The 13,268-nt window shown below is 41.1% G+C and overlaps 1 protein-coding gene across 1 annotated transcript in view; it reads right to left on the reverse strand.

Moving 5' to 3' along the window:
* The window catches only part of MAGI2 (membrane associated guanylate kinase, WW and PDZ domain containing 2), a 1,285,084-nt gene that overhangs the window by 90,297 nt on the left and 1,181,519 nt on the right, over positions 1-13,268 (reverse strand). The window contains exons 17-18 of the mRNA XM_073899397.1: positions 5,678-5,863; positions 3,629-3,782 (exon numbers count right to left, since the gene is read on the reverse strand). Coding sequence (XP_073755498.1) covers positions 3,629-3,782; positions 5,678-5,863 — 340 coding nt within the window. The remainder of the gene's footprint in view (positions 1-3,628; positions 3,783-5,677; positions 5,864-13,268) is intronic.

Below are 13,268 nucleotides of genomic sequence, written 5' to 3' on the forward strand. Positions count from 1 at the left end.
TTATCTTTAAAACCAGATTTTTTTTTTTTTTTTTTTTTTTTTTATTGGGTTTTGGTCTCACTGATGCTGATTACGACTAAATATTTTTAAAAATCACTCACCTGAACAACTGCCATTAGTGCAATCTAATATTTGGTGAGGATACACTAAGAATGTCCAGCCATAGATGTATTTATCTGGAGCTTTTGGAAGGGGGTTAGTAATGTTGTTATCTCAATCAACACTTTGAGCAGGTCCCGTTTGTTACTTCACCCTGCAGATGGGACACATTCCTCTTGGGAATTGCACAATTTGGGCTTTGCTTTATACCTCAGCAAGGTGTCCACTCCCCGCCTGGGAGTGTGCATGCTGAGAATGGAATTATTTAAATAGGCTTTGAATACGATGCTTAACCACACAAATGCATGAGTTAAAAACAAAAGGAACCCAACTGGCCAGCGTTTGTTGGCGTGTGTTGACGCCTTCCTAGAAAATTGTTTGGTTGATCAGACGTCACTTTATTTTCACGATCCGGGTGGCAGGGGTATGCCATATCCGTCACATGCTCCCTTTCCAACCAGATGCATCACGGGGTGTAGCAAAAGAGGGTGACATGTAGAGTCTCCCCAAAGACTCCGCAACAGCCCCAAATAGGACCTGTTAAGATGCAACAGCTGTTAGCCAAGCCTGCCTCCTGGTGCTCCCCCTGCATTTGACCCCAGGGCCGAGGGTCAGGATTTTACGTTGAATTGCACATCGAAAAGTCTTTAATAAGGAAAATATACTTAAGTTTTTACGAGCGTTGCTAACTTTTAAGTGAACGATACCCTGGCTTGGGCAAAAATTATGTGGCTTTGAATGTGTGAAACACTCTATTTTCAGGAAAACTCAGGATTATTAAGAAAAAAATACAGCCTCTTTAAACTTCCTTTACTCATGAAAGGAGGTCATCGGTGTAACTCTTTGTAGTTATTAATTCCATTATTGAAGAGATTTTAGAGATAATAAAACCAGATTTCTAGTGGTGAATTCTAGCAGAATTTTATGGTTATGAGCAAGTTCCAGAACTAGGAAACACTGCCCGTGGTAAGAGATCTTGTGGTGGGATTTTGCCTCATGGGGGCCTTTTAAGAATTCCATCCAGCCTTAAGCATCTCGGGTTCAAAGTCTGTGAAAGAAGTCAATTTCCAATGCCCTTCCACTGACCTTGCCGTGTAAAACGCTGTCAAATATTAATTGCCCTTGCCCGGGAAGGTGAACTCTGCTATTTATACTTTGTTTTGAAATATGTTACATAGTGGCTCTTTCGTTGCTTTCAAAAAATGCTTCTCTTCCAATACTGTTTTGCTCATGTTCATATTAAAACTATTTTGTTTCCTGAGCATGCACCAAAAGGATGTTAAGGGACACATAAATAAGGAGAGGTGGGCAGGGTGTCAGTAGGAAGCCAAACTGAGAGTAAATAAGATGGGATAAACTATTCATTCATCCTGAATTATAAAACAAAAATTTGCAAGCAGATTGCCATTTAATTTTCTCCCACCTTCCCGGGGAACCTGGCTTGATTTGACATGGAGGTAGGGGGGCACTTCCTGAACAAATGAACTAATAGGAGACGCATCCCGGGTGCTTGGCATACAAGATGTCTTGGAGACATCTCTAGCCCGATCTAGAGAAAGGCAAAGAGTTCCTGATACCCTGACCATCTTTAAATGCAGCTAGGAACATGATTCTGGGATCTGTAAGATTATCAAACTCTTCATTCATATGTAAACGAGCCAACCGCTAACAATCCTCAGTGAAGAAAGGTCCGTCTAGGAGTCGGCACTTTGCAGGCTTTTAATATTAGTGAAGCAACAATAGCTAAGAACTCCGGGAAAATTCAGTGCTGATTTATAAAAATTTGAGTCAGGTCAATCTGTTAATCACTGGATTAGGAAACATTTTATGCTGTAGTCAGGACAAAAAATATTCTAAAGACTGTTGCTTCTCTGCTAGGGGCCAACGAGTCCCACCTGTGAGCTAGTAGCAGTTGGGGAACGATTGTAACCTCGCCCAAGTGTTATTCTCCCCACTGAACCGTAACACGCCGGGGATGAGATTACTCACCCCAAAGCCAGAGGCAAGAGCCCACATCCCGGGTTGTCTGACTCTGGAAAAGTGAGATGGAATTGCGGCTGGGAGATTAACAGACAGTGGCAGAGCCATCAGAAGAGTCTGAAGCTGGCTCAGAGACCACGTGCACTCAGCCCCTTCCTCCTGAGTCTGAAGGGGGTCCCGGGGAAAGCCCGCACAATCTGCTGAAACAGCACACAGTGAAAGCGAACACATCGGTGGCTTATTACTGAGGCACCCAGGACTTAACTCCTTTACGGGTGGTCAAATTCTTACCTCCCTATCATTTGCTTTATGGTCTTTAGTCTTTTTCCTTCCCTGAAATATTAAACCCATATGCAGCTGAGGACAACAGACATTTCCCTTCCCGTGAAAGCAAATGGGGGAGCTCCGAGTAGAGAGAGCAGGGCTTTCTGGAAATAACACCTGTGGCAGAGGGAAAATATTTGCTTTGCGACTGTGTGAGATGAACCCACAGAGTTCTGGGACTTGGAAATTGGGTCTCACTTCATCTTCACCAACATGGGAGGCAGGAGCTGGGAAGCAGATGTTCAGAAAACTTAGAATTATGGAAAAGACCCGTGAGGGTTTTATACACGGAGGTGTTCCTGTGGGTTGTTCTGTTTTTCTCCTCTGAGAGAGGGGACACAGCATGGGAACGTGTCTTCATCTCTTTCTTTAATGGCTCAACCTAACCCAGGTTCCCTGTCACACACGAGTCACGATAAGAAGACAATGCTGTTCTTATAGGGCATCCTTTTCTCCTGGAAGTGCAAAATGCCTTATTAGTTCAAGATGTGGAATGAAAGAACCTCATTAGATCATGGTAGGAGGATACAAGGCAAAATGCAATACAAAATGCTAACGTTTTTTAATGCTTACAAGTCTGTCCATGCTTGCCTCTCTCCATACCAGCATTATTCTCCGAGCCACCACCTTCACTGATCCCAGGACATCGGCAGCCATCTCTAACTTCTGAATGACTTACATCCACCCTCACCAGCCTCCAGTCAACTGAGAGGCCTTGGAAAGCAAATCCAGTGATGTCAATCTTCAGCATAAAACCCATTCCAGTGACTTCTCACTACACTTAAGATCAAAATCTTTACCATGCTTCCAAGACCCTGTAGATGGGCTCCTAGCACTCTCACTGGCTTCATCTCAAACCATGTTCCCTGACCTCTTTCCTCACTACGTTGACCTTTGGCACGCTCCCTCCTGCCAAAGGGCCTTTGTCTATTTCTTCACGTGGGACTCTCTTCAATGTGCTCTTCAGCTTAGTTAGCCCTGACTGATTAATAATTGCTCATCACTTCTTCAGGAGAGGTTCTCTTAATGTGAAGAACAGATACTTGTATTTGCTAAAAACATCACACTTGTGACTCACACACAATCTCAAAATCACAGAAAGGCGTACATAGTGATTTCTACTTTATGGAACTTTCTCTTCTGCCTGTGTCTTGTCCTGTCCCAAACTCTCCTTCTCCCCAACCCCCTCACCTCTCCGAGTCAGAAAAGCCAGGGGAAACTTTACCTATTTTCATGTCCTTGTGGCTGAAGTGGCTGAGGAGGAGCTGGCTGGGCGCCAGGACTGTTGGGGGTGGCCGGGCTTGGCTGGGCCAGAGGACTCTGCTGGGCCATCGGGCTCTGCTTCTCTGAGCTGGGCGCCGAGGCTGGGCTGTTGAGCTCTGCAAAGGGGAGCCAAAGTGGCAAATGAAGTCAGGTTGGCATCTGATAAAGGGCAAGAGGTGGCCAGAGGTGGGAACTCTTTGCCGCCTCAGAGGACTCAAGGCTTTGGGTATTTCAGTTTCCATTAGACTTTAAGATGGCGGGTTAAACCTATCAATTATCCAATCAAGTTCCAGTACCATTCCCAGAATTAGTATTATGTCATTAGTTATAAGTGTTGCTGAACAAGGTTATAAACAGAGTCTCCTGTCATTTTGTCTGGAGAAAAGATTACGATTAAAAAAAAAAAAAACCAACCCGTTAAAACCATGAAAAAATAATCCAAAGGAGTTAGCTCTAAAACATATTCCATTTTTCCAGTGTTGCCCCCTGACAGAAAACATTTAAGCCACTACTTTTTGGTTGTAATGACAAGTCCTACTGGTATTCCAAAGTTTGGATAAGGAGCTAAATATAACCGAAATAAATGCTTTTCACAATCTTCTCTCTAGTTCCTTGTTAGTCTTATTGTTTAATAACCCCCTGAACTCCATGGTTCTTCAGAAAGAAAAAAGAACATCAGACAGAAGAATGTTCATGAAGTTGTTCTTTGTTAAAACAGCTTCTCGGATTTTCCTGTAATAGCATCACATGTTCCACTGAAATTATCTGTGTATGATGTGATAGAAACAGGACAGACATATTTCAGCCTGGGGAAAATGGAAAAGCGAGTCAGATTTTTAGTGAGCAATCTTGCTTAGAGTTAATTTCCATCGGATATTTTAGACATAATGGTGTCAGCAGGTAACAGATTAAAAACACCATGGTCATTTTCTGTTCTGTTCTTTTTATTTGGTTGGGTGATCAAAGGGAGGCGATCTATTTCTTTACAAGTCACCCTTCCCCTTTCTTCTCTGACAGCCCAAATTTTAAAATTTCTTTTCCCCTGGAAGGGTTTCTCAACCTCAGCACTGTTGACATTTTGGGCCAGATAATTCTTTGCTGTGGGGGCTCTCCTGTGCCCTCTAGGATGGTTAGCATCCGCCCTCTACCCACTAGGTGCCCGTAGCATCCCCATCCCAATCGGGACCATCAAAAATGTCTTTGAACCTTGCCAAACATTCCCCAGGGGGACAAAATCATCTTAGTTCAGAACCACTATTTTATACTGAAAAACTGCTTGGTGCCTCTGTGGCCCGTAGCCCCAAAACGGAATCAGGAGACTGAGTAAAACAGAGGGTACCAAGGGGAGCCACCCCATCCCTCTCCACGTGGGATGCTGTGATCCACTCACCAGTGAGCTCCACGGACTGCATTCTGGAACACCGTTAGTGAGTCAGCAGCTACAAACCAGTAATGAACCCACTGTATTTGGAAACGGTGACTTTGTGGAGAATGGGTACTTAGATCCTTGTGGCCCTCAAGGCATGGCTGTGAGTTGTGATGCTCACTACTCTTCAAGCCTCAGGGGGGAGTCCTTATACAGAGAAATTCAAAAGACTAGGTGGGAATTTAAAATTCTTATCAGATGCAACGTTTTCTAAATGAGCTCTCTTTATACCACAAAACTTCCTCAAGCTTTTCAAAAATCAATCTGACTTTGAAGAATCCTCCAGAGCTCAACCGTTAACATGAATACTTTTTTTTTCTTTTTCAGATTTGTGACTCTATCATCTCTGTTGAATGGGTTCTGGCTTATTATCACCATAAAAACAGTACTTCCGGGACCACAGGGGATGATTGAATAACCCAGTGTCTTGGGAGTCACACTATTTATCTATAATGTTACACAGCTTGATCCCTGAATGAAACTGGTACTGAGTAAACGGGATCTGCATTTTTGCAAACGTGGAAATAAGAATCCACTTTGGCCACTCTGGCACTCCATGGATGGTAGCCCGGCTCAGGCACTCACCCTCCTGAGGAATGATGCGGAGGGTGACACTGAGACCTGCGTCCTTGATGAGCTTCACGATGTCTGCATGAGGCATGTTGATGATGGACTGGCCGTTCACTGCCAAGATCCGGTCTCCCACCTTCAGTTTTGCACAACGATCTGCGGGACTCCCATCGATGATGCGTCCGATTTTATGGGGCACAGCTAGAACAATCCCCAACAGAATCAGGTATCAGGGGTGTTCCCAACACATGTTCTATCTTTGAGTCCCAGCCCCATAGGAAACAATGCGATGGCATAAATCTTCCTTTCATCAGTAAATTTGCCTTTTGAAATCATAATCACACCTATGAAAAGGGGGTCCTGTGAGATCAGAATTTCTAAATTCAGGTTCTGTGCAGTGGAACTGGATGGACCAATTCCAAATACATGGACCAGGGGTTCTCACACTTCTGTGCATCATAATCACCCAAGGATTAAAAATACAGCTCCCTGGGCCTTACCCCAGCCTGGTCCATCAGAATGTCCAGGCAGCAGGTGAGAATCATGAATTTTTAAGAAGCTCCTCAAGACATTTGAAGACATACAAAATTTTGAGAACTGCAGGCATAAACTATTGTGAGCTCATACCATAGAGACAATAATCCACAGTTTCAGAAAGATACGATAAATGCCAAGAATTTAATTTCTACCCTTTTCCATTTTACTGAGAGAAGAAAACAGGGAAGGAAAGAAATCTATATTAACATGAGCTGTTGCAGCTGGTGAAGAAGCTATGCTCAATCTCCCATCAGTTACTAAGTTTCAGTTTCAAGGTTGATGCAATTTTCAAATCTTACCTCTTCTTTCTGATTTACTTTATTAAGTGGTGCTGAGATCTTGCTAATGCCTGATGCATAACATATCTCATCAAATCTAAGATGCCATTACGACCTACTTTTGTTTTAGGGAAAGAAAGAAAGAAAGAAAAGAAAGAAAGAAGGGAAAGAAAGAAAGAAAGAAAGAAAGAAAGAAAGAAAGAAAGAAAGAAAAAGAAAGAAAGAAAGAAAGAAAGGAAAAGAAAGAAAGAAGGGAAAGAAAGAAAGAAAGGGAGGGAGGAAGGAAAGAAGGAAGGAAGGAAGGAGGGAAGAAAAAGAAAGAAAAAGAAAGAAAGAAAGAAAAAAGAACTGAACTCTTCTGATTAAACAATGACACCCCATGGACTGTAAGATGCTGTATAATTTTTTAGATATGAAAATAAGAAAATGTGCATTGGATTGATCAAATAGGGTATATGTCTCTTTAAAACAATGAAAACTTATTTTCTTTTTTGTTATTTATTTATATATGTAGGCACAGGCCAGGTACATGAGGATAAAGATTTTTTAGCAGGTTGACTTCTATTCACTGTAAATGTGTGAATGCCTGTAAGGATAACTATTTCTGGAGTCGGTATCAATGGCACACACAGTCCTTTAACGGCCCCCCTGCCCCAAGGAGTTTACAATCTAGAAACCTGTTCCTTTTCCTTTCTCCCTTCTAGACAGGGAACCGCAGCCAGGAAATCACCTGTCAGTGACTGCGTTGTTGCTCTCCCCGTGGACATCAGCTACTGATTTATCTGCGTAAAGAGGCAGAGACACTCCACCATTTGTTATGCTCCAGGAATGTCTGTTCCCTGAACTCTCAATCTTATGTATGTGTTACAGCGAAAGGCAGAACATCAGCTAATAACCACAGTAAGGAAGGACAATCAGTGAGTTAATGAACCAGGACCTTGATCATATTTCCATTGCGAAAGGTTATAGATAGCACATGAAAATATTGGGTGAGCCCGTGTTTCTGAAGTCAAACGCATCATGTTGGATGCATTTATTATTTTTATTATTTATTTATTTATAGTTTATTATTCAAAGGGAAATCAGTATAATACAGATGCCCTCATTATCTGCCTTGAGCCTTACATGCGCACACACACACAATTATAACTACATTAATATATATACAATTTTATCCTTAACAAATCATGTGAGATACCCGATGACATTACTACCACATGTTTAGAGTGGAAGAAACTGAGGTATAGTCACTAGCAATTTGCCCAAGGTCACAAAGTCCATCCACAATTTAGAATCCCTGTCTGTCAGATTCCATAGGCTTTGCTCTTAACCTCTGCACCACACTGTGTCTCTTGACTTTGTGGTGTCTTCTCTCCACGCAAGCACTTGCTTCATGAGCACCCAGTGCTTGTATTTGGTGAGTGCAGCCTGCCTCTAACCAGGGAGTCACAAATACTTCACCAGCGGCCCTCATCCAGGGGAGAGTGGGAGGGAGAAACTTTGCTTGAAGCTGGTTCTTTGTGGCCACTGTCTTTCGATGGCAGGAGGAAGGGAGAGGGAAGAGAGGAAGGGAGAGGAAATTGGACAGCTCCTCAGATCCCTTTTACTTGGGACTTCACATCATGGTGTCATTCCTTTATTTGAAGTCATTTCTTTGGGCATTAGAAATACATTTGAAATGAAATTTAAAAATACACTTTAAGACACATACAGCTGGTATTTGGATGATTTGCTATTTTGAATTATCCATGCCTCTACTCCCCTCCATTACAGTGGATCATTTAGAATCTACTGGGTATAAAACCCCAAATGTTTCAAAATATAGATTTCACACACACACACACATATACACACACACACATGCACACACACACGTGCTCAACAGCAATAAAAAAAACCAAGTTATTTCACACACACACATATACACACACACACGTGCACACACACACGTGCTCAACAGCAATAAAACAAAAACAATACGTTATTTCACACACACACACACACACACATGCACACACACATGTGCTCAACAGCAATAAAAACAAAAATAAGTTATCATTTGTTAGTTTCCAGGCACTGTGCTAAGCACTTATTTTAAATCCTTATGGCAACAGTGTGAAGTAGCTATAAAAGTATAATAATCATGTTTTTTGTATTGTTAAGAAAACAAAGAAGTGTCAAAGCCAGAATTCAAACCTATGCCTATACCTTCAAACCTTCGGGTTATTCCCTCCTTTTTTTGATATATGCCAGGTTGGAAGCAATTTGAATTATGAGGACTGAGGGAATGGTTGGTAAGATTTAGCTCAGGAAACTGTGCTACTTGAGATTTTGTGATGAAAATTTCATTGTAAACAGATTTATTTGCTTATAATGATAACTCTTGGGTTCAAGGCCATTTTCACTTTACCATGGCAGGTGGAATAAAAACTAAACTAAAATAATAAAAACTAAAATGAAATAAGGAAAACTGAAATCAGTCTTATGGTAGCCACTTAGAATGATTGAGTGGTTTACATAAAATTAGAGTGAGTACACAATTTAAAAAAGGTCTGCCCATAACTGCAAGTATCTGACATAGTTTTGTTAAAATTGTTTTCTATTGGCATTTACTTTAGTAAAAACAGTGCTTGAAACTCCTGGCAGCTGAAGACAGCTTCACTTTTCCTTTACCAGCATTTTCCCTACACATGTAAGTACACTGAACATTCATGTACAACAAATCATTGACAAGGGGTGTGCTCACAGAGGATTCTCTCTGAAAACAAGATGCAGTTCCATTTGCTCAGTTATAGGGTCTACAGAACTTATGACCCAAGTGCTTTCTGTGCATTGCTAATGGAATTACAGAGCATGGAAGAGCCCCTGACCTTGGTTTCTATTATTGGGATGAATGGTACTCGTTAATTCTCTCGGAATTGATGACTAAGGGAACTGCCGGAGCACAGTCCATTTAGACAGCATGCCTTCCAGACATCATCTGTCAGGCAGCAACATAAATCAAGCCTTTGGACCAGTCTTCTTGACACAGTGTGCTTAAGATACACAGATATTTGGGAAAAGTTGCAATATGTCACGCAGCTTTGAACATACTGACATTTGGGAAGGAGAAAATGTATCATTACTTAGAAATTTCCCCTTTAACTTCAAATCACATAAATTATGGAAAAAGAAACCGATCTTTTTTTTTTTCTTTATTTCTTTGTGGTTAAGACACTATGCTACATTTATATTTTATATTATACAATTTTATATTTTCAATTTCATTTTTTCCTGTAGATGAACTAACTTTTTGGCACTGCTTAACCATAGCACCCTTGTTTTAGTGGGGCTGTTCAGAGACAGTTGGACTGGATGCTAGGTTTGTTCTAAAGGTCTGGAATTTCTGGGGCTTTGGCCACACTATTACAGGATGTAACGATCCTCCCTTTTGGCTATTGGTTCTCTTCTGGGACCTTTGTATGGTTTATCCAGGCTCCTTCAGTCATTGGTTAACCAATGAGCTCTTCTTGAGTTCTACCTTGGGTTCATTCCCATAAAGAAGATGAGACTATTGCCTGGATGACTTTTCTTGCTTTGGCAATAGATTCTTTCTGAAATTTTTTGTGATGGATTCTTGCTGAAATTCTCAGCTGCATCTGTGGGAAGGACCCCCACACTTTTTTTCCGTGTTTCTTTGTTGTTTTTTATGTATTTTATGTCAGAGAAGGAAAACGTGTGACTCATGTTTACATGTAATTACTTCCTTGTTAATCGATCCACAAAGTGGAACTGTAGATGGAGGTGGAGGAAAGCACTAGATACGGAAAGTGGATTCTGCATCAATCATGTCAAACTTACAAGCAAGAAGTTTCTGAAATAAGTGTAAAAAAAGTAAATACTTCAAAGGCAATCAATCGCCTAAACTCTCATTAGCTCACAATTTGATTAATTTGTGAAGGTTACACAACATGCCATTAGCTTAAAGAGGCAGGGAAGGTTAGTTTGGGTTTAAAATCTGTGACCTGATAGGAAAAGAAATGTGTGTGTGTGTGTGTGTGTGTGTGTGTGTGTGTGTGTGTGTGTTCAAGTGGAAGATTCCAGTTGCTTTTCTTAAGATAATCTGTGACAATGATTTACTGTCTAGTTTCGGAATTGTGGCTCGGGGCAAGAGGATCAGTTACTCCATTGACAACACATTTCTGTAGAGCATCATCTTATTAACAGGCCTAGTGTTTGGTGCAGTGTGGAAGACAAAAACAAAACAACATATGGTATCTGGCCTCAAGAAACCCACAGTCTAGTTGGGGAGATTCATATAAAAATACTTACAGCACAAAGTAGCCACTCCATGGTAAAGGTAACAGGCATCAAGAGTAGAGAAGAGGTGTGAATTATTGAGTCCACATGTGGACTCAGAGCAGTAGGGAAAAAGGAGGGTCATTCTAGGGAAGAGGGCGCATCGTGTCCAAGGCTAAATGGCAGCTTTCTTAGTGAAAAACTTGTGGTGGCACACAGGGACCTATCAAATCTATGGAGGGAGAAGAGAGGAGAGCTGCTTTGAGGCGGGGTCCCTCCTACCTTCACAATTCTTGTTTTCCTCCCTGCAATCCCTGATATGATGCCTTTAGCTAGCTCCTCTAGATGGACCCTGAACATACAGGAACAACAGAAGAGTAATCCTCAGCAAGCGTTCCTACTACTTTAACCCACGGTGAAGAATCCTATTCTCCTGCCTTCAGAAACCTGAGCTGAGTATTAATTGCTTATTTTCCATGTCTCCTTCCTAGAAGTCCTGGATAAGCATGTTCTATTGTGACACATCCATTCAGCTAGATGTTGTCCCTTCCTGGAGTGTGACGGAGTGGTCCTTTAAAAGAGTTTTTCTTGGTTATCAGGGGGTGAAGATGTGGCAAAAACATGTATTTGATATTATTTAAAAAATTGGCAGTAAAATTAAGAAAAACCTCACTTGTTTTCCCCTAAAAGTATGTGGAATTTGATTTCCAAAAATGAAAACGTCTTCCCTGACATTCATAGCCAACTGAGTTGCAAGACCCAAAAATCGAGCAGCTGGTGTTTTAAGGACTGCCTATTCCAAAAGTGCACTTTTTTCCCCCTCTCCCAGCACCATTAGTCATTCTCTTGTGGTTGAACAGTTTAGTTACCCTGTAGTTGGTCAGAGGGGAGAATGGGAAGAGAAGCCCATTACTGGCAATTTGGAAGCCCAGCCGAACTCGTGTTTCCAAGGGCAGAAAGCACCATATAGAAAGTATTAACTATATGGCCAGAAAGAAACACTTGTCAGCTATATCTTACCCTGTATGCTTTTATTTTGCATCAATTAAAAAAAAAAACAACTCATAGCTAAGTACTAAGAATGGATTGGTAATCTAAAGAAAATCGCATTGCATTAGGAATCGTAATTAGCTATAACTTGACTGTTCTATCCCAGAACATGAGTCTGGGTTAAAATGGTTTTGTTGTTTGCAAAGATTTGGTGGGCTCATAGACACGGGGCCAGTTTCCCGGTTGTGTGACTTGTGCTGTCACACGGGCCCATGCTCAAAAGGGCCTTGTACTTGGTTTAATGTCTACTGTCACCATCTTGACATTCTTAATAATGTCTGAACGAGGACCCCACATTTTCATATTGCACTGGGCCCTGAAAATTATGTGGTTGATCCTATGTAGATACAACCATAATATATTTCCTCCTTATATTGCTCCATTGTTTTAGTGTCTTCAGTGGAAGATGTAAATGAAAATATGTTATAGTTACCAAGGAAAATTATCACAAAGGTGGGCAGTAGGGAAGGAGCAAAAATAATCTGCTTTTCTTGTGGCTTCATTTTTTTATCCCCAGGCACATCACTAGAAGAGGCAGTCCAGATCATTTTTGTTAAGCATATTGAAGATCCTTAATTTTGCACATATGAAGTCAAGAACCCTAAATATTACCCTAATTCTGTTGTGGACATTATCTTTATGCAATTAATCACTCATTATTGAGTCATCTACAAAGCAAATGTTCTTCTTTATATGTCTTTAAACAGACTTTAATATATACCACCCTATCTCAAGGAAGTTATGTGTTTTTGATATATTTCCCTCATAATCTGACAAAATGTCTAGACATTAGAATGGCAGGTGGCCAAGGAAACTTCAGAATAGTCATGATCCTCAAGTCTGTCACTGGCCAGGAGGGTAAGCATGTGAGGGAATGAGGAGTTGAACAGACAGAATGGAAAAACAGTTCTACTTCTGGATACTTAAGCCTTTATCTTCGGTGGAGGTACTTCTCATTTCATGGTATATCCTAAGAACTCACCTTTTACTTCTCTAATTTCTAGATAGCTGGGACATTCTTTTTGACCTATTTTGGTCTGAAAGTTACGATAGAAAACTGGACCCCCTAAGTCAAACGTCAACCCTATCTGGCATTTTTTTGCAAGCCCTCCCCGCACACCGCAAAAAGACCCAAAACAAAACCCTGATAAAGAAACACATTTCCATCACTCAGTGAAAATCAACAACCCAGGATTCTCTAGTCAAAGAGTAGATGGGGGAGTTCTATGTTGCTCACTTTGACTAATTTTCGTGAGTAAAACCGTATAGTTTTTAGCAAGTTTTGCTTACAAATAACCAAATGGCAACCTGATTCAGTAATAACAAAAAAATTTAGAGAGTTACTAATTTTAAAATAGATAAAAGGTCTCTTCCCTGCAAAGTAGAAAAACAAGTTGTTTTACTCCTTTATAAAAACAGTCACAGGGTTGAGAGGTGGTATTACACCCCCATCCCAAACAAGT

The sequence above is a fragment of the Callorhinus ursinus genome, unplaced genomic scaffold, assembly GCF_003265705.2.
Source record: "Callorhinus ursinus isolate GAN/ISIS: 27379988/994484 unplaced genomic scaffold, GSC_fseal_2.0 scaffold12, whole genome shotgun sequence".
Classification (NCBI taxonomy): domain Eukaryota; kingdom Metazoa; phylum Chordata; class Mammalia; order Carnivora; family Otariidae; genus Callorhinus; species Callorhinus ursinus.